Source organism: Gallus gallus, chromosome 4 (assembly GCF_016699485.2).
Source record: "Gallus gallus isolate bGalGal1 chromosome 4, bGalGal1.mat.broiler.GRCg7b, whole genome shotgun sequence".
Classification (NCBI taxonomy): Eukaryota; Metazoa; Chordata; class Aves; order Galliformes; family Phasianidae; genus Gallus; species Gallus gallus.
This window is the reverse complement of record NC_052535.1, coordinates 78,544,942-78,572,416: the sequence shown is the minus strand read 5'-3', so window position 1 is coordinate 78,572,416 and position 27,475 is coordinate 78,544,942. Positions and strand designations below refer to the sequence as shown.

At 37.6% G+C, this 27,475-nt stretch overlaps 1 protein-coding gene across 1 annotated transcript in view; it reads right to left on the bottom strand.

Moving 5' to 3' along the window:
- The window catches only part of STK32B (serine/threonine kinase 32B), a 147,440-nt gene that overhangs the window by 9,774 nt on the left and 110,191 nt on the right, over positions 1-27,475 (bottom strand). The window contains exons 6-11 of the mRNA XM_420796.7: positions 26,074-26,163; positions 12,710-12,813; positions 10,276-10,392; positions 9,128-9,253; positions 7,305-7,436; positions 6,488-6,552 (exon numbers count right to left, since the gene is read on the bottom strand). Coding sequence (XP_420796.2) covers positions 6,488-6,552; positions 7,305-7,436; positions 9,128-9,253; positions 10,276-10,392; positions 12,710-12,813; positions 26,074-26,163 — 634 coding nt within the window. The remainder of the gene's footprint in view (positions 1-6,487; positions 6,553-7,304; positions 7,437-9,127; positions 9,254-10,275; positions 10,393-12,709; positions 12,814-26,073; positions 26,164-27,475) is intronic.

Sequence of the window (27,475 nt, the reverse complement as noted above, 5' to 3'; positions counted from 1 at the left end):
TAAACGCGTGTGAATATAATTTTTTATCAACCATCAATTTATAATCAAGCATAATGGGTTCAGGTGCACATACAAAGTGAATGACATGTGAAATACTGGTATGTGTAAGTCAAGTGACAAATTATAACAGATTCTGTAGCATGTTCACCTACAATGTCTTGAGAACTCAGGTTTACCCTGGGAATTAATAAAGCAAAATAAAAGAAGGGAGGAAGTGAGTGAAAACAGCAAGCAGTGTACAGCCATTTATGAAAATGAAAGTAAAACAATGGATAAGCACTAACATTAAAGCCTTGCTTAGACTAGAAACAATAATGTCCCTTACAAATGGGTTATTTGCTGTCCAAGACCAGATCCATCTTAAATAGTGTGTGTTTTGCTCAGCCGCACTGTAAAATGTGAAATGTTTTTCTATCTTAGATATATGTTTGTGGATCCACGTGCACAAGAAACAAGAAATCAACTCTAATTTTCCCAATAACATATTGGTGAATAGGTTTTGTGGGAACAGAAGGAGAGAAAAAATGTTAGAATCCAGTTTACAAACTGCAAACATATGCCCATGACTAAGGATATTTTCTCAGCAGTGAGTGCCAAAATTATTTGTCAATCAGGAGATGTGTTTCCTAACCTGCTTCCAGTGTATTTCTAGAAAGATACAGAGTAACCCTCCTGTAAAGCTCTGTCACAGTCACTGCATTGACATCTTCTCTTCCTTTGTTCTTCTGATAGAATTTTCAAGGTAGGCTGATCCTTTAGGTCATGTCCAAATGAGGTACACCTGGAGGAAGACAACTCCTAGAGGTAGGGATCTAAAGGTAGATCTACTCTTTATCAGAAACATCCTCAAACATGGCTTTCTCCATTGAGCCTCTGGAACTCAGAGCATGTGACAGAGAAAGCTGCAGTGAAGATGCCAGTTAACAGGCAGCAGATAACAATTAAACAGATAACAATAAGCGGAGAACTTAAAGGCAAATAATAGCATAGTGCCTGCAAAAACCTGTTCCTTTGCTGTGATGATCATGCACATCTGCAGCTGTCTGTCAGTGACCCCGCATGGCAGATGACCACCACTAAGCAGGACTGGACAGAAGGGCAGCCACCCATCACTGAGATGTTACCATTCAATCACATCTTGCTTCTTCTCTTTCCTTTTCATCCTTGTCCCTACTGCTGGGGAGAGGATCCCGGATCAGAGATGGGGGGGGGGGGGAAATCATAACTATGACAACTTTGTTGCCCAGCAGCACCAGTTTTCTTAATGTGGCATCTCTAACCAAAACTGCAGGTCCATGACAGCTATAAAGTCAATAATTTAAGGATTAATTAATGACACTTGATAAGGTGGGAAGCTGGTCTGGCTCAGTAAAAACACTCAGACTGGAATAAGTGCCTTGCAGGTGGCTAATTCATCTGTACCTTTCTCCTGTTCTTGCTAAAACAGGTTTCCAGGAATCAATCTATGAGTTTCCAGGGAGCAAGCACAGCCTGCACTGACCTCCCTGCTGTCTCATCTCTCTCCACTTTTTCTTCATAGAGATTTCACTGCCAAACTCCAAAACTTAGAATCACAAAAAGTCTAGTTCTTCTGCAGCCTTTATATCCCCTGAAGAAGAAATGCCCTCACCTAAAAGAGGCCTAGCGGGTAGCTCACTTCTGATCACACAACATCATTTCAGCCTTCAGTTAATCAGTCACCAAACCTCCATACACAATGCATGGGGAAAGTGGTTGCCTAACACAGGGATCTGTGGAAGTCACTGAATTGAACACAGAGCTGTCTGGGTTAGACACTGAGGTGCACCCACAACAGGACTACATATTTTGCCCCAGACAGAACACAGGAAAACGATCTCCAGGTGGGTTTCACAACACAGAGCTCTTCCCAGGAACTGGGTGCTTGATATATCCTCAAAAAAACAGGAGACAGATTGAGTCTTACCTAAGTCTCTTACTGTCCTAAATTTGCTCTACTTTCCCTATTTCTAAAAAGGAGATATATGTATACATGCATATATGCATACATATACAAATTTTACTGTGCAAAGTTTGTGTTCTTATGCAGACTCTATATGAAGATGGACACTTTATAAGCAGTGAGATAAAATAAAAGCACACACAAACATCCCATCTAATGCAGATTCCCATCTCAGAATGGCCCATTTCAGATGAGAGTGAACATCAAAAAACAAGGCAAATGGAGATAAATGTCTGCAGTGGCATATCCTCCTCTCTGCTGACATTTCCAGAATTCCCAAACTGAGGAGCATATCGAGGGTCTCAGATTTCAGGGACATTTATGGACATGAAGACAGACAAAGAGAAATCATGAAGCTAGTCCATTACAGTCATTGAATAAGTGTAATGTGTTGTGAGGCCATCATTTATCATATGTATGATTTTTTTTTCAGTGTAACTTAGGAAAGAATGTATTATACTTTGCTTAGAATGATAAAATTTAGGTACATTTCCAAATTCAGGTGCATATAAATGAAGATGGTTTTGCCTTTTCTCTGCCTATGAATTGACTTTTGATTTGTTTTCATGAGGTTTATTTCTGGTTGTCTGCATTGCTGAGGCTTTACACTAATTATCCTGAACCTCTGATCCTTTCCATTGCTTTGACAATGAGAATACTCTGATATAGGTGTCCCTTCCCCCAAAAACATTCATTCCTGAAGATGGATGTTAATTTAGTGAAGTGTAGCAACCACAATCATATGTCTGCTTGCTTGGGAAAATTTCAGCCATTTTTTTTCTAGAAGACTTTGAAAATGAGATTTCAAATATTCATTAATCTTTTTTTTTTTTTTAAGAGATCAGTGAAGAGCAGCATGAACACTTGAAATGCTCAGATAGAGATAGACTTAAGTTGAATCAAGGTTAGAAGTAGGAAAAGAAGAAATGTGCCATAGTCTCAGCCAAAAAACTTTCAGATATTATGGGGATTGTAAAACTATAAATATCTCCAAAGAAACTAAATGACATAAAATACCTGTTAAGAAAAGTACATTCAATGAGATATATTGCAAATCATTATGAATATTCAATTGCAATCAAACTGCAATGAAAGGGAGCATTTGGGGACCCTGAATTTGAATCTGAAAGAAAAGAGAAGGAACTACAAAAAAAGTGAACATTAATTTGATACAGAGAATATTAAGTTTTTTTGCATATGACATGGACAAAATCAGAAAATATGATTTTAAGCATTTTAATATATCTAAAGTATGGTCACTCAGCTTTTACTCTCTATTCTGGAAGTGGATTGCCCTCTGTACAACTACAGCTGCTTAGTGTCTATTAGGAAAGCACTGGGTACGGCCAAATATTAAGTAGTACAGCAAGAAAAGAGAGAGGTTGTGCACAGCTCACATCCAACTGTTTCAAATTCTGGCGTGAATTTTTTGTGTAGTTGTTTTTAATGACTACTAAAACAAACAGGGTCCCAGTGGCTTAGGAAAGAGTAAAACCTGTTCAATCAATGAAGACTAAACAGCTGAACATCACAGCAATGCTACTTGAATGTTATTGGATTGTTTAAAATATGGAAATTTTCTTCATTGCTCCATCTCTTTAATTAAAGTAAGTATTCAGAATTTGAATCCATTTTCACATGCATTGTATATATATATAATACACGTTCTATTTAGTAATATGTGGCTATATGATTTTAATTTCATTACTAGTCTGATAATTTTGATGACAAGTTTGTGAAGCATTCAGCTGAAGGATTATTTTGCCTGAGGTGCAGATATTTCCTGTGTTTCCTCTGTTGCTCTTTGTTTGCCCACCTCTTTAATCTTAAAGACATCTTTCAGGGAGAGGGAGAGGCTCAGGAACCATAAAGGATAAGAAATGAGATTCCTCTACAAGAAAATATTGCTTCTGCTTCTTCATTTTGTGCTATTTCAGGTTTTGAACATTCATAAGCAAATGTAGATGTACATGAAGATTTCTTTAGTGATTACAGCACTAAAATAGCAAGATAATCCATTCTCAGCTTTTTAATGAAGCTAGGAAGAAACATCATGTCTTTATCTGTACAGTATATTTTTTTATTTATTCCCTGAAGAAAATATAGCCTACAGCTTCTAAATAAGATCAGCTTCTTGAGAAATTGCTAGCAAGATGCCTTCAGATACTGCATAATATTTGGTGCTGCATTTCTAGATATAATAAAGCATCTATCTGTAGAAATAAATTTTAAAATAGAAAAATTCCATTTGTCAGCAGAAAGAGCTAAACAAGTCCCCCAAATCAACATAAGATCATAATCTGCAACCAAGATCCAGGACATTCTCGACCATAGTCCATTTAGTTTATCTTTGAAGTTAAGAAAGTGACTTTTCTTCCACTCTTACAGAAGAATACAAAAGATTTGCTCCACTACTTTCAAACTTGGCCTGCAAAAGGCCTTGTTTTTCTTATGTTATTTTACAATGTACTGGAACAGCATGTAATCATGTCTTAAAGGTATGTGCTCATACTTCCTCACGCTCATGTTCCTTGTATCATTCCTGTGAATACCCATGACTACATACTGAACTTTAGAATGCAATAGGAAAATAAAAATTTGTACACTCTGTATTTGCTAACATTGATTTTCATTTTCTATACTTGCTAGCATTAACTCAGAACCATAGAATCATTATTGTTGGAAAAGACCTCTAAGATCATCTAGTCCAACCATCAATCCATCACCAACATGCCCACTTGCACTGTTCAGTTGCTTCAGTCAGTCTCTTGAATTTTTTCTGTTTTCTTTTTTAGTATAGTGAGCCTTATCTTTAACCCAAATGCTCCATTTGTCCCCTTTAATTGCATCCTGTAAGTTCCTACTTGTCTTCTGAGCTTCTCCGAATGAAAATAAATACGATCTATTTCAAGATTTGCAACATCTGTTGTAAGATTAAAGATACATATTGAAAAAGAGACACAGCCTTAGAATATCAGTGAGGTTTTCTATAAAAACAGTCTGCTTTTCCAAGCAAATATTTTACAAGTAATGAATTGCAAGACGTAGAACTGGAATGGTTAATCCTACAATCTATCAGAGCATTACTATGTGACTCTACATTGCTCAACCTGTATTTTTTCCTAGAATACTTCTAGTTTGGGGATTTTCATTTTTTCCTTTGAAATAGAGGCTAAATTTTAAAAATTGTGATTACTTAGCGTATTTTTAAACAGCTAGACTGTATAATTGATTCTGCTTAATGTAGAGGACCATGGAAGATTATCAAAGCATCTGACTGTCTTAATTTGAAACTAATTTAAAGCTGTACTTGGGATTAACACCTGTAAGACTGATATGATCATTTACTGGATATTGTCTTTGTAGGAACAGCTAATGTCTTTCAACATCTGCAGTTGTTCCTAAGAATTCTATTCATCATGTGACTTTGGAAATCCAGGTAACCTGGTCAGGTGAAATGAAACCACTGAGCATACTTGAATGAAATTGAAAAATGGACCAAAACCGCAAACAATTCTCCTGTTATATCCATGTATGGTAACTACTGAGTCATGGCCTGAACCACTGGTTAAGCACCTGGGGAAAGGACCTGGTCAGCTGTGAGAACACAGGTGAAGGCAATTCACCTGTGTGACCGGAAGGGATGGAGCCTGGCTCCACCTCCCTTAGACCTCATTTAAGGGCTGACCGCAACCGCTAAAGGATCTCTCGTTGGAGATCTTTCTCTTGTGGGGTTTTCCTTGCAAGCCTAGGTCTTCAGAGATGGGTAAGTGCTTTTTTTCTTTGTAACATCTTTCCATTGCACTAGTTCATTTGTCGTTATACCTCCTGTATCACCATTCCATTTCGTTGATCTTTCTGATCCATAATGCAAACAGCTCTACAGCAGCTCAGACTCAAGCCCAATAAGCTCTCTGAAATGTAGTGTATTAAAAGGGTCAGGAGCATTGTTGTTATCTTTGATATTCAAACTTGCGTTTCTACTGATTCTACCTGTCATGTAAACATGAAGCACTTTCTCTGTTTATGATATACCTTAAATATCTAGTTCTGCTCAAAAAGCCTCTGTTTAAACAACCTATTTTGTGGTGGTGAAGTATAAAAGGAGTGGAAGTATGAAAGGGTTTCTAAGTCAGAATCCTGCCACTCATATCATTAAAATTTAATGGGGTATCTCTTCCTTTGGTTTTGTCTGAGTTCTGAAAAAAACAGCCCCCTGCATTTTATTCCCTTTTCTTAATTGTTAATGACTTCTCTGGAGAAGTGTTGGGAGCACTGATATTATCTTTCTAACCTACTTTCACCATAGGCACTTCTGCTTGCTTTCAGAGATAAAACTACAAAACTGTTGCATTGGAGACTAGGAGGATGAGATGAGTGGAAACCCAGGCTATTTAGCTCTGCTGATGTGATCATTAATCACTTTTCTTTAGAGTGGGAGAAAAAAATCATTCTCAGATTAATTTCAGTAGTGAATGCTAAAGAGGCATTAAGAAATGCACTTACTTCTCTCTGTTGAATATGATGAATTCTTTCCTAACGGTTTCCAAGCACTGCTGCAGGTGTACGTTCTTTAAAAAACAGCACGAATAGGTTGATTAAAAATGACAGAAAATCATAGACAAGATCACAACAACAGAAACGGTACCAAACAAAACAGCTTATGAATGAATACTGCCAAAAGGTATTTTGAAGTTTCATCATAAGTGCGCCCTGAAAGCACAGTTGTTCTTTCTTTTGTGAGGTGTTCCCACAAAGAATTCCTGGGGATTTTTAAGTCTGACTCTAAGAAAATTTTTTTTGCAAGCTTTCAAAATTATTAGGAGCAGCAACAGAACTCATTAAAAAGACCTCATTGAAATGAAAATTCAAATCAGGAAAATGGGTATTTTTTTAATCTCCTCAAATGTTTAGACTATTTATTCAGCATGTCTTTCTATGTGGAATTAGTTAAGGCCATGAGAGACAGCTTTTAAACATTTATAAATAATAAACATTTTACTGGGTATTTTTCATTTTTGGTACTAGCATTGAATAAATACTCCTAACTATCTGGCCATGTGTGGGAAGCATATTTGCAACACTTTTTATACTTTAAATTGGCATCACTGATAATCTTAAAAATGATTATAGCTACAATATACTGTTACTATTTCAATGAGATAAGTGGTTGCTTTTCTTCTTTGGAGAAGGATTTTGCAGTTACATGTAAACATAGAGACCAACTATATTTTCACAGATGGTAAAACTGAACTTCAGTTATTTTGCCCATTACAGAATCTGTGTTACAAGTCAGTGGCTGAAACTATGGTCTCCAACTTACCAGGGGGCAGCTTTCTTTAGTTCCATCCTTGGATTTGTTTTTGGCAAGTCGCTTTTTCTTTTTGTGGAGGGGCTTGGACTCCAAGATCATTTCTTCAAGTTCAAATGTTGGATCGCAGTTCAGTCTTCCTTTCTGGTGTAAAAGGATTCAAAGTTACTCTTTGAAGTATCATTGCATTTTTTTTAAGTTTATCTGTTCACTGGTAATAGCATTAAGTTTAATAAATGAAAGTAAATTACTTCATATGATCTCTTGCTTCCTTTGTTAAATATTTAACAATACAAAAACCTATGCATTGTTTATGGCTAAGCTGAATATAAAAAAAAATTAGGTACAGAAACACTAGCAGTAATTCAGTCAAAAATGTATCTGTGGGTCAGACTACAGGAAGAGTCAAAAAAAAAATTTCCTCTTGCCTTCTTCAGGTTTTAAAATGTGGGAAGCAAAAGTGAGGACGTGAAGAAAAACTAGGATTTGAATCCTTTTCCATCTGTCTTTGACACCATAATACTTTTTGAGCAAAATAACTTTCTCAACTGTTTCTTCTATCATGTCTCCTAAACTTAGATTCCTTCCAAAATTCAATTGTGGTGACTTCTGAAGAGTATGTCTTTGGACACATATTTAAAGGTAGCATTTAAACATATTGCATTGTTGCAAAGTTTCCATTATGTTTACCATTGTCAACATCAGTCACACAGGAAAGCCACTTGGCCAAGAGAGCAGTACCCACCACATAGGTTTCATGATTCCTTTTGAAACTGTCTAAAATAACTTTTTTTCACTCTCTCAGGAAACTTACATACACTCTCCCAGGTACCCTCAAAAATATCTGAATCCAAGTGAAAAGAACTAAACATACACATGAGAACTGTAAAGAGTTGAAGATACTTATCTGTGGCCAGTTGGAGACCATCCCATGTTTGTTATGCCTGGACTCTAAGATGGCTGGACATAAGCCAGCTGGATGTGGGGAAGTTGTAGTCCATTATTAGCCTGGCTGTACTAATAGGAACTACCATACCTCCCTGCTCAGCAGTTAGGGCTAGTAGAGTGACACACATTGCTTGGCTGTACACTTCCAGGCCAAAGCTGGTTTGTATACAGCTCTTAGCAGCAGAGTTTGCAGCAGTTTCATTTCTTAAAAAATCATCCTTAATATGCTACATGTATATTGTTTGGATAATAATTATGGTGCAGTATAGCTTCAGTGACTGAACAAAGTCAAGAAATGTGTTAACGCTACAGCTACTGCTTTTTATTCATGATACTCAAAACCATTCAACTTACAAATGACAAAATTAAGATAAAATAAGAACAAAATGGTATCAAAGAAAAAGAATTCCCACCAAATTCCTTCACAAAATCTGAATGCTTTAATAAAGGAAACTGTCAGAAAGGAAATAGGTCAGTCTTTTGGAATTGCTTTGAAGGAAAAAGGATTGCCATACTGGGATAATAAAAGCTTTGTAAATGCTATGCCAGATGCCTAAATTTCAGAACAGCAACAATATTCTTGGTGGTTTTTGGCTCACAGTTGACACTGACACAATGTCAACTGACAGTAGACACTAACAGCTGAAAAGCAGTCAGAAAATATTTTTTTCATTTAATAGAGGACTGAAAGTGAGCAAATGTTAATTAGTTATTTTGCCATGGTCTAATGAAGTGGGTTGAATTTTCTTAGCTGTAATTGAGTAAACTAAAGCAGAACCCAAAATAAAGCTCTATGAGAGGTGGCTCACTGAAAAGCAGTACGTGCAAGTGTAAACAAGTTAAAAGTTTGAATTTGCAAACAATGTTCATCTGGCATGTCGACTTACATTTGGAACAAAGCCTGGGGTCACAGCTTTCTCCAGAACAGCATCCCAGTTGACATCAACTAAGTATGGAGAGCTTTGGATGTCTGCAAGACTTGAAAGACGGCAGTCTGGGTCCTTGGTGAGGAGCTGTGATCAAGCACAAGACATTTTCTAAGGGAGTGGGTGCCATATAAAACAGGAAATGTATCAGACATTTCTTGTAATGGTATACAGTATAGGGTGAGAGCACGGCTAGGGAATTCTCTAATAACTTCTAGAAGGTACAATCCGAAAAAATGGAAGTAATAACTCATAGAATATATATAATTTAACTGTTACCAGATGGCTACTGCAAACATGAGCTGTATAAATGAATTAGTAACAGAAACCTATTTACAAATAGACAAGAGTCCAAGTGACATGAAACATCACAGTTCAATGTCACCCAACAACTTGTATTTCATCTTTAATTTATTGGAAGATATAGTTACACTGAGCATCCTGGCAGCAATTAAAATTGACCACCTTGTTGCTCCATTTATCAAAAATAGATTGCTCATTGCTGCAAAAGGAGAATTTCTTCTGTTTCTCTATTCACACATTCATAAAATCATCAGTACTGATGATTCAAAATACATAGAAGAGATAGATGAACCTTACAGTGCAGACGAAAATTAAAATAGACTGGGGTTTTAAGAACACACTTTGCAGGATCATGACACATTGAAAAAGAACCCCATATTGTAGCTTAGTGACACTTCCAGTGAAGTGGCATGACTTCTACTGTTGCATCTGTAGCAACGTGGGACAGCAAGAAGTACAGCCCTTTTCGTTTCTAAGCTTCCTGGCTAGGAACAGCAGCAGAAAGTCAGGGGGCATGTTGGGAATTACACTTTCCTAAAGCTTTGCTGTCATTAGTGAATCAGTTTTAAAATAAAAATATTAGGTTTCTGTTTCTTTCTGGCTATTAGAAGTATCAGTTTAGGAATAAGAATAATCCAATTTCTCAAGAAAAAATACAACATAAACAACATTTGGAAACCTCTAGGAAAAAGCACTACTTCCTTAGCCAAAATTTCAAGGATATCTCGTGTGTCCTGGTGTTCCACATTGTTGGAGGGGTTTCTGTGCAAGGAGAAAAGAAAGGATGGAAGACGGCACTTTCTTACCTTTTTTAGTAATGCTATCATGCCCTTGCACCATGTAGATGAGTAGTGGACTCTTTCTATCTTGAACATGTTGAGTATCTCATCAATGGGGGTGGCTGAATGAATTTCATATGGCCTCTGGAATTAAATTGAATCAATATCAATTCAGCAAGAATGGATAATAAATGTACACAATTCATGTTTCCATGAGCTCAGTATTGTTTGTGGAGATATTGAAACGTCAAAATATCTTGTAACAATTTTAAGCCAATCATTTGTTGCATATGTTCTTTTCTTTGATTATAGTGAGTGTAATTACTCATAGATGCATTTCTTCTGCAATTTTTCTCTCATCTAAGTATCCATTCAAATTAGTCGGTGAATAATTTTGTTCCTGTAGCATTTCATATGAAAATAGAATTAACTAATTTACTTCTGTTCTTTTTTTAGCTTGTAGTACTAGAAAACTTGTGATCTAAAGTAACCAAATGCAATATTGCTGGCTAAAGGAAGCTTTGTAACCCTGACTTTACTGAGCAGCAGAAAGAGACATTAAGCATACAAAAATCTGCATGAGAGTCACAGTAAGAATTCAGACTTTCCATAATTCAATATTTTTTCATACCTCTTTTTGAAATCTAAAATTAACTCATTACATGGATGTAGGTAGATATGGACCTGCAGTGCCTGGGCTTCACAGTACTTTGTTCTTGAAGATTGCTATGATTTATCTTTTATTAAATGTAGCCTTTGGAAATAAAAGTACAACCCATAAATTTACTTTCTTACTAAAAAGGCATTTTTAAAGGTGTGTATTTCTGATGGAAATTGTTAGAATATTGGCCTATGTTGAGGTATTTTTTAAACTGGGATAGAGTGTGGATTGCTTGTGAATTAGGCTTTACATAGTAGGTACTGAATGTGTGATATGTGATATGAGATCTGGAGCCAAATGCTATCAGACTGGCAATGTGCAAATGTGTTACTCCTGTAGATGGAAAACCCAGCACTATTTCAAGCAATGTGCTGTCCTGGATGCTTGGTGGTGGAACACAAGGCATGAGAACTGTTGCAGTTTATCATCCTCCTCTGAGTCTGGGTGGGCTGTATGGTAGTGAAGGGGGCTGCTTGACATGCAGCCCTGTATGTGTACGCTGCCCCTTTGCAGCCATCTGCACAGAGCTGCAGCAGCAGATGGAGCTTTGGAGCTTGAGGTTGTTGCAGACGTGCCTCGGGTGAAGCACCATGCCTCAGACTACCAATACTTCCCTTGTCTTTACTCCTGTCAGTTTAGGCCTTAACAAGACTGAAAACACAGAGAAATACAATTTGGAGAAAAAATACACCTTCTCCAGTTATACATGAAGGTGTGGGCTCCAAGCCACCCTCTGCCTTGCTCCACAGGAAAGGGCTGCTCTCTGGGAGAAAACAAGCAGCTGGCTTGGTTGACTGGAGCATGGACAGATGGCAGTGTTTGCATTTAGAAAAAAACATTTTGATTCAGTCTCAGCTTTGCCTTGTCTCTGGCCAGACAGGCTTATTCAGAGACAACTGTACTGATCTTGGTAAATAGATAACCTACCTATATCATTTTTCATTTATTAAAGTGACTGGGTAATTTTTGTGATTAGTCATGGGAGTTTCAGCCATCCATACATGATCTCTGATTGTGCTCCTTTCTTGGAGACACTCCGTGGTGAAAGGATTGATATAAAAGCAGATGGACATTTTTTTCATTTTATTTTATGTATATCTAGCACTTTCCTCTGTGGCTGGGATTCAGAATGTACTTTTCTTATCACTGCCGGACCATTCAGATAAAAATTGAGATTCATGACAGAGAAAAATTGTGAAACTTTTTCTTTTTTTTAAATAATATATGTTTTTAAAACACCATTGCTTTGAGAGCATGTACTGACATGTGGCATGGGAGAGGGAGATCTTTGTATCGGGAGTGTGACTTTTGCCATTCCACGTGAAATAGTTTGGCAAAGACTTTTCATTATGCTTATTCACAGAATTGATTAGATAACTAATGAGTGAACTGGCAGATAAACATTTTTCTGTAGTTGGGCCAGTGATGTAGGGATATTAGCTTCTTTAAAACATTATATAAGAGAATCAAAGATATAATGAAGCCTGAGGTAATTTAACTTCTCTCTGGAAAAGATTCCTCTGTTTCTTGTTCAGCATTTTGATTAGCCATTGAAACATTAGGCCTTAACCTTAGAACACACTAAAAGCCTATGTTCACTTTACGCAAACTTTATAACATAAATGAGTGCGAGGTGAAACCTTCCCAAGAATGTTATCAGCTGGGAAGGGCTCAGAACTGCATCCCTGACCACAGCCTCAGCCTTGGTCACTCAAATGTTATCACTAAGGGTATGTTCAGGGAAACTGCAAACATTTGGACTTCTTTCAGGCAATGCATTAAATAACAACTAAGTCTTACCCAACCCCTCAGCAATTCATATGCTGTAATTCCTAGAGACCACCAGTCAACAGGGTATGAGTACCCTGGGCCTCCGTCCATAAAGGCCTGGAACACTTCTGGAGCTAAAATCATAAAGAAAATCAAACAAAAAGCATTATATTAGGGTTATACTATGTATAATTCATGCATGTATTTTAAAAATCAATAAGGATGCAATAAACTGGAATTAAATACGTTTGCAAACACAGCATTTTCAGGATGCAGATTCAGTGCCTTGGTTTGCTGGCAATGATTGTTGTGTATAACCAGCAGTGTGCTGCGTTCCATGTCTTTGTTTGCTTTGCTGAGAGTAGAGGGCAGTGATGGTGTATCTCTGGCTGATTTCCTCTCCAATGCAATATTATCATATGCCACTCTAGAAAATTAAGGTCTCTCTTAGAACCAACCAGGCAGAAAATGTTGAGCTGTGGGCTATGCCATTATTCTTGCAATGTTCCAACTAGTACTGAGCAGAGCTGGGGGCAGGAGAGCATTCAAGATTACTCAGAGCTCAATCCCAGATTGCCTTTATGGCCAACTCTCAAAATAACTCCCATACTTTATTATCTGCATTACATACTTCTGGGGACCCTTCCCCAGCCAGGATTTTTCAGTTTCATATGTTGATTTCTATTTAATCCATTTTTGTGAACAAAAATAATTAGTCATCGGAGAGAAATTTCTAAACTGAAGTGTGACTTGGAATATTTAGGATAATGCATACATTTTCTGGGACAAATATTTGTAAGTGAGGTCATTCTCTGTGATTAATGGAAGGGTTGAACAAGGTAGATCTCAACCCCAGACTCAGTTCTACATTTGAATAGAATTAACCAGAGGAGTTTAAAAGGTATTTAACATTGGAAAATGGCAATTAGACACAAATCCTGTTACTGATTTTATGCTGTGAGAAACTCTGTCATGATTGGAAATACATGCTGTGTCAATAAATTAATGAATTTTATGAAGCTAACTTTCAAGGAGAAGAGGTTGGGTAGAACCCTGCCCTTTTCAAAGCAAGGACCAGTTAGCTAATATCAGAAAGATATAAATAATGTTGCTGTAGTTATTCTCAGACTGTTATATCTAAAGAAGAGAGGATATGAAATGAAATAAAAAATCAGTCATGCTTTTCTAATTACCTCACAGCAGAATCTCAGTACATTTTGTGAAAACAACGCTTTCCCTGGAGATTGTCTAAACAACACCATCACCAACCATAACATCATGCTACACTGCAATTACCATGTGAGCCTCTTCTGGCCATGATATTGAGTCTAATGCACCACATTACCAGCTGATTACCATCTCGTCTCTTTCTAACGTGCACACTGCAAGGAATAATTTAGTCTGGTCACACTTAGCTCTAAAAGGCAGTTTGGGATTTAGCACCTAGAGAAGTACCTTTAATTAAAGGACATTCTTTCCAGAGGAGCTTCTGCAGTCCTTGCACCATTACACATTGCATCCTAACAATTTACAGCTCAAGCTGAGTTCAGAATCTTGAAGAACCAGTCCCAATAGAACATTTGCGTATCCACAAATTTATTGTGACAAAACTCTAGTCTGAAGAATAAAATGAATGAATGAAAGTTGTCTTATGCTTTGTAACTGCAGGACCATCTCTAAATAGATGTAATAGAAGAAAGGCAGGCACTTAAATAAACATTTCCTTGTACCAGAATATATGTGGCCAGGGAATAGCTAAAGAGTGAATCTCAGGTATCTGTAATATTGTGCTGTGATCCAGTATGGTATGAGTGAACAAAACCTTAAACATTGTCATGAGTTAGCTCTATCTCACCTCTAGCTAATCTATATTAGCTTATAGAAGCTAATATAGATAATAAGCTTCTATATAAATCTATATTTATCTTAATAGAATCATAGATTCATAGAATCATAGAATGGCTTGGGTTGGAAAGGACTTCAAGGATCATCAAGTTCCAATCTCCCTACCACAGGTAGGATTGCCAACCACTGGATCAAGAACTAGATTAGGTTGCCCACGGCCCCATCCAGCCTGGCCTTGAACACCTCCTGGAATGGGGCATCCACATTCTCTCTGGGCAACCTGCTCCAGCACCTCACCATCCTCTCGGTGAAAAACTTCCCCTGACATCTAACCTAAATCTTCTCCAGTTTAAAACCATTCCCCCTTGTATCTTCAGACATACCTCAGACCTTGTTTGCATTCTACTAGGGCTCTTGTGTATGCAGAACTTTGTTACGTGTGTAGTTTACCGTATAGATAGGTGCTGAGGGCAGATAGATTTTCCCATTTTATTTTAGTGGATCGATAAATCTAAATATTTCTTAAACTGCATATCAGGCACCAAAGTCATATTTTGAATATCACTAAAGGTTTGCTTCATTTAGCCATATTTGGAATTATTTTTCCACAGTGTCTAGATGATGCATAAAATTTCACTAAAGAAAATAATCTTTGTGGACTTCATCACTCAGCTATACAGATATAGTACTGTTTCTTTTTTTTTATAGCTTTAGCATTGTAATAATGTGAAGAGTCACTATCTCATTACTGTGAGGTAGAGACGGAAAGTACTTTATTGATGTAACCCATGACATTACCAGAATGGAACAGCTATTTTGCTAACTCAGCCTATGAGTTATCCACCTCCATTTTATTTGCTTACTCCAAAAGCTTCAGCATCAACTGATTCCACATTAAGCAGATCAGCAGAAAATGCTTTCTTTTGCTCACTGGCCCTGGTGTTTTGTAGCTCTGTTTTCTTAACTTAAGCTGATGACAGCAATCTTAAGATTGGAAAATGGGCAGTTGGGCTCCTGCTTTTTAAAGCAGACGCTTTTCCCCTGCATTAGCAGTATTTGCAGTCCAGCTGGACTGACCGTCTGCATTTGGTCAGCTTCAGAGGAATTCTGGTAAGCACCTGCTTTACAAAACAAAGGAGGGCTGCCAGAAGATGAAGTACGATTTCTCATTTCCTAAATACAGATTTATTCTCAGGGTGAAATCTCAACTCCTCTCAAGTATAAAGAACTTTCCTCAATTTAGCAAGGCTGTTGAACACCAGTTTGAGACATTGGGTAAAAATGGAGACCTCCAGCCTGTACAAAAGGTTTCTGTAGTTTGCCTGTGTTGGGATTCTTACTCAATTCAGAAAGTCAGCAGATTGTCCAAGTGCTGAATGTTAGCCAAAATCTGAACTAGTATAATTGTGAAATATGGAATATTCTTTTTTTTTTTCCTGCAAGAAATAAATATGTCAGCAGAAACAATTGTGAGCGCAAACTAGCTGGATGAAAACAACATAAAAACTGAAAGAAAAGTTAAAATTCTGCACTGATTTTCTTTAGGATTATTACTGACATAGGCTACATGTAACCTTTTAAAATGCAAACTCAATCTCAGCCTCAGCTTGGATGGTCTTCTTGCAACCTGGAAACTTCTCTGGGTTGGGTTTTAGTTTCCTAAGAAGGATAAATTTGAGCTTGCCAGGTTGGAACTAACACCACACTTTTTTCTCTGCATCCTTTCTGAACACATCTTCTTGTACCATAATTTTAGATTCAGGATGAGAGGAATGCCTATGTCTGTCACCCCACACATCTACCTAAATGCAAGGATACTGCCAGATAGGGTTCACTCAGATGAATGGAAGGGAAAGAGTGCATGTAAGAACAAGCGTTACAGATCTTTTTCCTTGAGCAAATTCTGCTGAACAAGACTTCTGGGGAGAATACTTATGTTTCTAGGTCTGATTCTTTTGGCTGAGGGCGGTAGTACTACCACATACAAACAGCATGAAGGCTAATGAAGCTCAGGTGACCACCTTCTTGCTCAGCCCCTCTTGCTAGGAACAGGTCTAAGGCCAGAAGTTTCAATGGGATCTCAACAGTCTCTCAGCAGTTATCATGAACAGCATGGACTGTTCAACTTTTCTCAGATAGATGGAAAATTTGTCACCCACAGTACCAGGGGCTTCTGAAATTCTCAGAAGCAATGCAATCTTTTGGCTTAGGCAGAAAATTACTCCTCATGTGTGGCAGAAGAGTACGACCAAGCACCTTTCATACCAAGCTGCAGTAAGCACCGACACAAAGCACTTCAGAAGTAGCTAGGACATCTGTGCGATAACATCGGGACTGTATCCTTGGCTTGCATGAAAATGAACAAATGCACACATTTAACTTCAGCAATTCACTCAGCTAAATATCCAGATTTATTTTTTCTTTTAGATCTCCATTCTCTCACTTTTTCTCTTTAGAGTATACTTTTGTATTTTCACTCTTTATCTGCATTGCCTTCTTGAAACAATGACATAAAATGAGCACATTTTTTTTCCTCACATTGAATGTATTCCAGTGCATTCCATGGCTGTCCCTAATACATATTTTCAGCTAGCATTTTTTTCAAATAATAAAACAAAACCCTCTCCAGATCTCTGCCATGTAATGTTTTTGCACTGTATCTTCTAAATCACATCACTGTAGGCTCTCTCTGTACCAAAAGAGAGATTCCAAGGAAGAAAATAAATGGTTTATTTCACTTAAAAATAAAACCATACTGGAAAATAGCTAAGAGAAACTTGAACATGAAAACAAACCTAGTGGGTCTGCATCAGTCTCGGAAGCAGTGACTTCCTGTGATACCCATGGTATTGTTCTACGTGCTTAGCTATACTTGTAGATTCAAATTATTTTGTGAAATAGAGATCAATTTCTGACAAATCAATTCATAGATACAACTCCTTAATGTAATTGTCAGATTATTTACATCATAAATGATGTAGAGGACTGGCTGGTAATGCTACCCTATTTGTGGAAGATTATTAGTACTGATATGATTCATAAACTTGAAATAAAAGAGAATAGCAGTGTAATTGCAAAAACACTGAACCCTGCTCTTCACTACTTTTTTTTGCTTTGAAAGTGTGTTTTGTACATAGAATAAAATGCTTTTAATTAAGATTTCTAAAAGTCTGCAGAACATTCATAGGTGTCATTTAATTCTATAGTTGAACTGTAAGCTCTCCAGGTGTCTGAAATTCAGGCCATTTTAATTTGGTGCCCAGTTGCAAGTATGAAAAGGCTGTCATGACAAAAAAAAAAAGTCAATTGGAGGTCCATCACAATGGTTGCAAATAACAACCTAACAACCATATATATATATATATTTTTTAAGAGATCATTCTGGTTTAATCATAAAGAAAAGTCACTGGACTAAATCATAAAATGAAAGCCTTGTAATGGCTCTAATATGAATCCCAAATAGCACAAAATGAAGTTTCTTGCCTGATGAGCTGATTTAAGGTTCACTTCCTTAGCATGAACCTAATCAAAGAGCGCCTAGTGTACTTGCCTGACACTATGCAGGAGGCTATGGAGTGTTGATTAAGGAGCTTACAGAGCTGCTACTTACCCTAACCCATCAGCAGCTTCCACGGTCCGCCTTGAAATGGTGAGAGGAAAAGTGCAGGGAAATGAACGCGCTAGACCTGTCTCCAAGTGGCATTTCCCACTTGCTAACAAATCTCCTCCTTTACAGTGTATTTAAATAATATCTTGCAAGTGATTCCTGAAGACTGATTAGCTGTAGAGAACTAATTTTCCATGCATAGGTAAACACTGTCAGTGAGAACTGTCCAATAAAACCTACTAAAGACCAATGTTATTAATATTACAAGATGAAATTAAAATTAAAAATGAAGCCATAGTGCTTTGGCCTGAATGTTTGTTGATGACCAGGATGGACATGTCCAAAACATTTACCAGGAAGGAAAAATGAGGCATTAGCCATCCAGTTGGCTGGTTATTACTCTCTGCAGTCAATTTGCATCTTAGCGGAGACTCTATATGTCAGAAAGGGGAAGTTGAGGTCTGTGGTTTATTACGGAGGTTGCAAAGCAATTCACTCTGCTAATCATATAACAAATCATACCTCAGTGATGCGTTTTATTGTCGTTTCCAAGGTATCAAAGACAGGAAAAGAAATTCCAGTGTTATTAACTGAATTTCAGAGTGATACCACAGTTGGGTATAATTCTGCTTCCACACATTAGTCCCTGACAATATATAAGTAAATATATACACATACCAATAATGTATACAGCATAAAAATGTTGCAACCATAGAATTTTCTAGTTTTAAAATGTGGAGATGCCTAGATGTACATAGTATGTTTATAGTTTAGTCACATGCATGCACTTTGCTGACTCAGATTTAATGGATGACAGACTGGGAGGAATAAAAAGTTAATTTGACTTTTAAAATAATATTCTGAGAGCCTTGAACTGACAAGATCTAGTGAAATATTAACTGCTTTCTCAGCATTGTGATGAGAAAAGAATAATTTTCAGTTTCCTCCAAAAAATAAATACAGAGAAGGTCAGTAATTCTTCTGGGTCATGATTTAAACAGAAAACAGAAGTCAGACCATAGTGATGACAAGTGATATTCTATTCATCGAATAAGGTTTTTTTTGTTGTTGTTGTTTGTTTGTTTGTTTTTAAGAGAAGAAAACAACTTAATTCTCCCTGAATATAAGCATAGACTTTGTTAAACTATCAATTTGCCTCCTAGAGTTTACTTTCTCGTGTTCTATAAAGGTCTAAATTAAAATGGATAGCTTTCTGACTTAGAACTTCAGTCTAACAAAGTGCTAACTTCTATTGTATAACATAGAATACTGCTTCAAGTATGACCATGCTGGGCTAACAATTTTATAGTGCGAGGTCTAGATGTATTAGAGCAGCGTAGCTGATTTTGTACCTTTATTCACATAATACACCTCAATAGTTTTAATACTCACATTTAATGCAATTATTCAATCAAAGCCAATACTTTACATACCATTCCCTGAATACAGACAATGCATTTAGAATGCCTTATTAGTTTGTCCTAAGGCCAAGCAACCCTGCCTGCCCTCATTCAGTGCTGTCCTCATAAAACCTTCTGTGTTACTTAAGCACTAGACAGAACCCAGTTCTTGTCCTTCTGTCTGTGTAGAGAAACTATTTCCCACTGGAGGTCCAGCTAAACCTCAGGCACATAGCTTGATGTTGCTAGTCCTACTGAAAGGAAGTTCAACAATAGTGAATGTGTCATTGTCTCCTGAATATGAAATTATACAGAATCACAGAATGACTTAAGTCATTGAGCTCCAACCACCCTGCCATGGGCTGCTCCATGCGAGATCAGGCTGCCCAGGGGTCCATTGGTTTATGTATGCCAAAACCTGTGGAAGTCATGTTTTTTGACCCAAGAACAGAAGTTATTCAGAGGGTAGAAATTCTCCATCACACTGCAAGAAGTTGCTGCACATTGTCCCTTCTCCTACTTCTGCTGGATTTGTCTTCCCTCTCACAGCTACCTGCAGAGATCCGTATTGCATAATGTCTTTTTTAGGCAGGTTAAGAAAAGGTAAAATAATTTATTTCCTGATCTCCTGAGTTTTTTGAGCTATTTGTACTTCTACTCTTCAATATTAGAGCAGAGCCTGAATACCTACTTGCAGCTCAGTGGTTAATCCCCTCAGCCATGGTGCTCCCAGAACAAGCTGGAATCTCACCAACACAGGGGAGCATTTATCTGAGCACCTCCCAGCCTCACATCTGCTCTCAATTCTTGCTTATCAGAAGAAGCAGAACTCAAGATATTTCCTTGAGATCAAAAGGGCGGTAGAGACAGCACAACTCTGTGAATAGGCAGTCAAACCTTCTGTGGGAAGAGTAGGATTTTTAGAAAACACTGCCTTAAATGCACTTGAATAGCAACTACCTGCAAAGAACTGTTTCATTTCAGAGCACTGATTATTGTGAACACAAATAAAGCCATGTTTGAACGCTTCTGAAAATCTAACTCCAAATTTGTACCTGATACGTTGTAACTGCCTCAGGAACAAATGTAGCCCTAGAGAATATTTTTACTTTACCTGTAAGGTTGATATCAGGACATCCACTAGCTCTCCTGTGACTCCAATAGTACTCCCACACACTATTAATTAATAGATAGGTGACTCATACATTTTAAAAGTTTGGCGGACCTCTCTCTAAATTCACACTTCTCTGATAGTCTCAGACACGCAGCTATTCGTCACCATGACAGCAACCTATGAAAGCAGCCATGAAAATCTGAGATAACGAGCATGCAAGGCAGGAAAGGGTAGCTGAATTTTTCCAGGTAATTTACTGCTGTTATTTGGCTCTGGATTTTTTTTTTTTTCCAGGTATATTTATATCACCAGATATTTTTTATTTGATTGATTTGAAGTTAAGGCTTAGTATGTTATTTGTATAACTTCAGTCTCTGCTGAAGAAAGCCCCAGAGCCTCTATCTAACTCCCCTACCACCAGAAACAAAAAAAAACAGAAAAATATTGTAGGTAAGTGGAAAGTTCTTGCAGCACTCCTGAATAACATCCACATGTATGGAAATTTCATTATTCAAAAGGAATCATTTCAGTGAGGAAAAAGCATGTTCTCTAGGACTCAAATACTTCATAAAAAAGCCAGGAATGGGAGATAGACATTATCTATAATGTTTTCTAGATGTATTTTAATGCTTAATATTTTGCTTTCTAGCCAACCAACCTGCTGAAGGGCCAATATTGCAAATCAGTTCCCAGTGCGCCGTGACACAATAAAACCTTTGACAACCTTCACAGTCACTGGTAGATCTGAGCAGCAAGTTTGTAATGATAACATTAGGTATGGATGATACACACAAGTTTCCGAAGTCAGATTAAGGCTCACATTTTATCAGCCAGGAAGGAGGAAGATAGAGAAACCACTAAGGTTTCTGAAGAAATATTCAAGTTTAGATACACAGTGTTCAGTGTAACCATTCAGTAAGTAGGCAAATAGGCATGAAAAAAGTTCAGGAGCAGAAAGGCCATGCTTAAAATTGTAAGATCTGTATCTTAATCAGAACAGGTAGTATAGTTTTATGATATCAATTCACTGCATTTTTTCCTCTATACCTTTTTTATGCAGTTATGCTGCATGCAAGCAAATTGCTCCTAGCCTATTCCAATCAGATTTCAAATAGAAGCATTAAATATAACTTTTTTTTTTTTTAATATATTTCCTTAAATTGACCATTGGAAGAAGTGAGAAATTCTCTAAGAACCTCTCCAAAAGGAACAAGATCCGCATGGGAGTGAGACTTTCTATATAACCCAGAGGGAGAAGCAGCTTTTGTCACAACTCCTACCCTCACCATCATAAAAACCAGGACAGCATAACACAGCAGCCACTAAGTTCCCTTAGTTCTGGTGCTCAGCCAGTAACTGAAGGAGATTTTGTCTTGTTATATCGAGGTTAAATCATTATTTAAATTCCTGGTCATCTTTTCCTAAGTGTCTAGTGATAGGATGTGATAGGAAACAGCTTCAAGTTGCACCAGGGGAGGTTCAGATGGAATATTAGGGAGGATTTCTTCATGAATACAGTGGTCAAGTATTGCGATGGGCTGTCCAGGGAATGGTGGAGTCCCCCCATTGCTGGAGGTATGCAGGAGATATATAGTTCTGTGAATGTGGTAGGTCAGACTGATGTTATAATCTTTTCCACACTTTATAATTCTGTGACTCTACAATGAAAATTTACCATCAAACATGGTGCCATTTTCCCCACTTCTTCTCTTCCCTATTTCAGTCATTGTCTAGGTGGCTTAAATAGATCCAACATGGACAGTGGGATACAGCCTTAAAGCCAGAAATTGTATGGACTTAACCATAGATAAAAAGTTAAAAAAGCACTTCTCTAATCTGAGCTCTGCAGCTGAAAAGTACTTCTAATATTTACCTTAAAAACATAATTATTCACAAAATTGAAAGATGAAAAGAAGTAAAATCAAGACATCTAGAGGAAAAAGCAGCATCAATGAGTGTCTGGCCATATGTGTTAACCTCATGATGTCCGAGTTTTGCTGAATCTTAGATACCTAATTTATTCAACAGAGAATCCTCACCCATTATTTTTCAGATGAAGCAGAGAATTTTAACAGCTTTAAAAGCTTTCCTGCCTTCTCACAACCCAAAATAAATGCAGAGATAACTCTGCTGAATCTTTCTGAGTAGAAAAGGCCAAACTTGTGACTTCTGCAGTATTTTTGCATTTCTAAGAGGTTAGGAAGGCACACTGGAAAGAAAATAAGCTTGTGTTCTAGTCTCTCCGTAAAGGAAAAGAGACCATTTTTTCTTTTATTGGTTTGTTGGTTTTTATTTTTGGCCTTTTATTGTGTTTGTTGTTGTTTTTCTGTTGTGAACCTGCTGCCTATAAGAGAGGTGGGTTCAGAGACTGGAGAACGGACAGAGAATGGTTCTGTAAGGTGAGGTGAAACCAGATGCTCTCATGGCCTATTTTCCCCTCTCTCCAGCTCTCTAATACATCTCCTTTCTGGAGTCAGTTTGGGCTCTCATAGAAACCCTCTAGTAGCTCATTTAGCTCCCAGAAAAGGAAAAAAAAAACAACACTAGTACTACTAGGAAAAATAAATAAATGAAGGAGGGAGCACAGGACTCTGTCGTAACTGAGTTGCATTGACTCAGCGAACAGTTTGATGCATTATGTCAAAAAGAGAATGAAAGAAAACAAGGCAACAAGGAAAAGAGATGTGAGGAGTGAGAGCAGCAGAGTGGCAATCTTGGCTCAGCTGCCTATGGCAGTCCAGACATAGGTCAGAAAAACTTTCTTGTGCTGTTATGCTGAGGTGATTGCAAAACAAATCTATGAGGGCATACATAAGTAGAAAAAGTTCCAATTTTTCTAGTAAATGGACAATACCATGGAGTGGGATGTAAGTGGTGTTTAGACAAGTTGAACTCAAGGATCTCTGCATCAAAGGTACCATCTCTTGGCAAGTGCAAGCTGCACAGAGAACAAGTAACGCCTCCTTAGGGTGTAGGTGGAAGCTAGGAATTCCAGAAGGATGGGGCCCTTTTTTTTTTTGAAATTTAATCCCTAAAATACCAAACCACTGCTCAGCAATTGCTATAGATTTTTGAGCTTTCAAATGTTAAAAGTTACCCTTTTTTTCCTCACAAGAAAAGCCTGCAAACAAAGACCACTAATGAACTAAAAAAGTAGTGTCCATCTAAATGGACAAATGGGTGGAAAAATGCTCCAAAAGATGTTATTTCCTGATAATTTTCAATAGAATATTTGAAGAATACTCAATTTTTTGTACAAATACTTTAACTAGTCTGCCTCTGATCATTAACAGCCAGATGATCCTTTCATTACACACATTCACACTATGATAGACAGATGCTAAAATGATAACTGACCCCTAAACAAGTACTCAGCTTTCTTCTTCTTTCATAATAATTATGCTTTCTAGTATAAAACTGTGCAGTCACTTCAAGGTTAAAAATGTAAGGCCATCAAAACAGTCATTTAATCAACTACTAAATTAAATCTCAAAAAAGACTCGATTGTTATGACTGTTGTCACCATATTTAAATATGGAAAATATCTATTCTGATTTTGAATCTCTGCAAAATGGCTACTCTCCAAGGGTATTTCTGAATAATCTGAAAATAAAAATAAAAGAATTTGCACATCTAATGGCTATGGCTCCTAAAAGATTGCAGGCAGCTATTTAAGCAGAACCTGTGAGACAAACTTTTCACCAAAATGCAAGACTACTATCCTGAAAGCTTTGGTATTTTTTAATATTCCTTTCATCTTGTGTGTAAGTACATTCCAGCAAGTTTAATCAGTTTAACAAGTAAATTGTACAGCCATTTACCTGTATTTGTTGGGATGAGGTTAAATTACTTCTAGAGAGAAATTGCTTTTTTTCTGTTTTTTGTTTTGTTTTTATAAACAAAACTACCACATACTGACAAAATGATCTTTTAAAACTAAAGCTGTTGATGTAAGTGAGGTGGTAGCATTTCTTTCCCTCATCCCTTTCTCAGTAAGAAACATCTGCAACAGCAAATGCTCAGATCCTGGCTCCAAGGGGAAGCTCAGTACCCAGACTTGCTCTCCTAGTGCTCCACACTCAATGCTGTGTCACATTGGCCATCTTGTCCAGGTAGAGGCATGGAATCAAATGCTTGGCTAAAGCATATTATTTCTGAAGCCTCACTCCTCTGCAAAGCCTAAATGCTTGAGTCAGGTCTACATAAAATGTTTCTTGGTCTCTTTTGAATACATATAGAGAAGTCAACTACAGAGCATCAGGTTGGCATGAACACAAGTGCCTCAGTTTGGCAATGTTTGCTGCTGTATCCTATTATGCCCCAAAGCAGGAGACCCATTTCTGAAAAACAGCTCTGCTTCTGTGCCTAGGACTGCTCTGACAGGTTCACAGCTGGTATGGAGATGTCCTGAAGATGTTTGTCTGCTTCATTAATAGCAGATTGACACAATGCTCTTTGTGCTATGAAAAGGAAAACATGGTAATTCCTTCTCCTAGGGCAAATGCTCTTATACCATGCCATTTTGCAGAAGTGAGATACCACAGTGGCCTTTGCTTCCCTGAATGACATTTTCAGAATATAGTAATTTATCAGTATTTTTTCAGTGTATATTTGTTACATGGGCTTTGAGCATGCCTGCTAGACCTTCTCTTGTAGACACATCTCTGGCTTCCAGAATACGAATATATTTTGCCTTTAGCTAGTCATCTCCTCATGCTATGGTAGTTTTGTGCACAGACAGAATTAAAATAGCAGATGAGTAGAAAGCCACAGGTGGGACAAATCACACCTCTTCTTAGTTGATGAAGCTAGTGGACAATTCTGTGGGACAAATGACCTCCAGGAGTTGCCTTCTGTCCTTCAGCTGCAGGGGAAATTTGAATTGTCTTATCCAAGATGATTAACTTTGAGATACATGAAGACAGGTAAAATAAAATCACATTTTACTCTCCCAGCCCTCAAGCAATGCATTTTAAATACATGATTAAAAGGTATAAAATGCCCCTTAGCACCACAGGGCATGTACTTAAGTGGTTAGTTAGACAAATTTTTGAGGAATTCAACATAGCAGAGCAATTAAGGATGTGCCTAGATGGATTTTAACTGACATTACGTGTTCTCTATTAGATCATAACCACAGCAGTGCAAACACAAACATTTATTATTGTCTCCAGCTGTGGGAAAATCACAGCTGAGCCTCTCCTAAGTTTGCTTCACAAAACCAAGCAGACCCAGACTAAAAGCACAATGGAGACCAAGTTCCTGCCCAGTTCCTTCATCTCTGAGATTTTCTATTGCTAACACACAAAAAAAAGAAGCCAATCAGATTTGCTATATCTTTTTACAACTGAAAATTCTTTTAATATACCATTAGTCAACATTAGTGTGCAGATTTTCTTATATTTTTGAAACTGTCTTGAAAACTTACCCATGTAGGGCTTTGTGCCAGCCATAGATGAAGCCTTTTCTGAGCCTTTCACTATGGTTGCAATGTTAAAGTCAGTGATATGAACATGTCCTGCAATTACACAAAGTAAAACAGAAGTCAAAACAGCACATCCTACAAACATTCTTTGATTTATTCAGTGTTTAACAGATAAATCTTAACAATTTAATGTCTTATGATTTGCTATTAAGCACAGCTTATTGCTAAAAACAAAAACATAATGACAGCAAAGCAATACCATGCTTTTTTCCCCTGTATGGTTGTATCTATTATTTGCTTGCACACTGAGCCTCACTTCTGACCACCCCTGAACCTCCTCCTTCTGTGAGAACCAAGAACAGCAATTGTCATTTCATAGCAGTAATGCATAGGAACAACACTGAATTTCTTGGAGTGATGTGTGAACTCTATCTCACCTTTTCTCTAACTAGAGCCATCCCTCACAATCTCCTGCACTCATGACACCTGTCTGCCATCACATCCACTTGGTGTTACAATCAGCCTGGCTTTTTCAGAGTGTCCTTGGGGCAAAAAGGGAGCTGAGAAGAAAAAGGGTATTTTAAAAGTACAATAACTACAAAATTAGATTCATGGTAGCAGAGGAGCATTTGTGTAACAGCAGCAGGTCCCAGATGATTCTTCATTTGACAGCCGATTACAAGATGAAAGATATGTGACACAAGACAGCCCATGAACTTGCTGCCTGACCAAGATTGCTGATTTAAACTCAGCTAATCAGGTTGGATGGCCCAAACCTGCCATCATTACTTTTTCCCTAGGGTGATTTATGACAAGCACAGGGTAAATTGTTCCACCATTGCAAGGCAATAGTTGCTAATTCTCATTTGCCTTAGGCAAGTAAACTGAATGCAAATCCAGAATGAAAATGTATCTATCCACACTATTTTATCTGGGTAAATCTGCCAGTATGTTGTGCATCTCCTATTTTGAGGGCTAGTTCCTGCTGTGGAGCAACGCAAATATTGCTTTGCCTGTGATTCCACCTGGCAATGCCATTGTGGAGGACATGGAAAGGTGCTCCCTTCCCCAGCTTAGCCACACACTCAAATCCTTTCTAAGACATCTTGCATTTAGATGGTGTCTTGAATGTTGAGTTCCTCTGATACTTTTCCCCCTCTTTTTTAAAATCAGGATCTCAAACTCATTCAGTCCACGATGTGGAGCAGGTTTTGGGCATGAAGCAGTTATTGAGTGATGGAAGGAAGCTGTTACCATGCTTACTGCCAAAGATGAAAAGAGTGTAACAGTTGACTTGCCTGTGGTCCTGACACCGAACATTTCCCCAGTGCCAGACTGTGGAACAGCAATTTCAGTGAACGATTACACTGCTTTGACAATCTGACCTAGATCCTACTCAGAGACT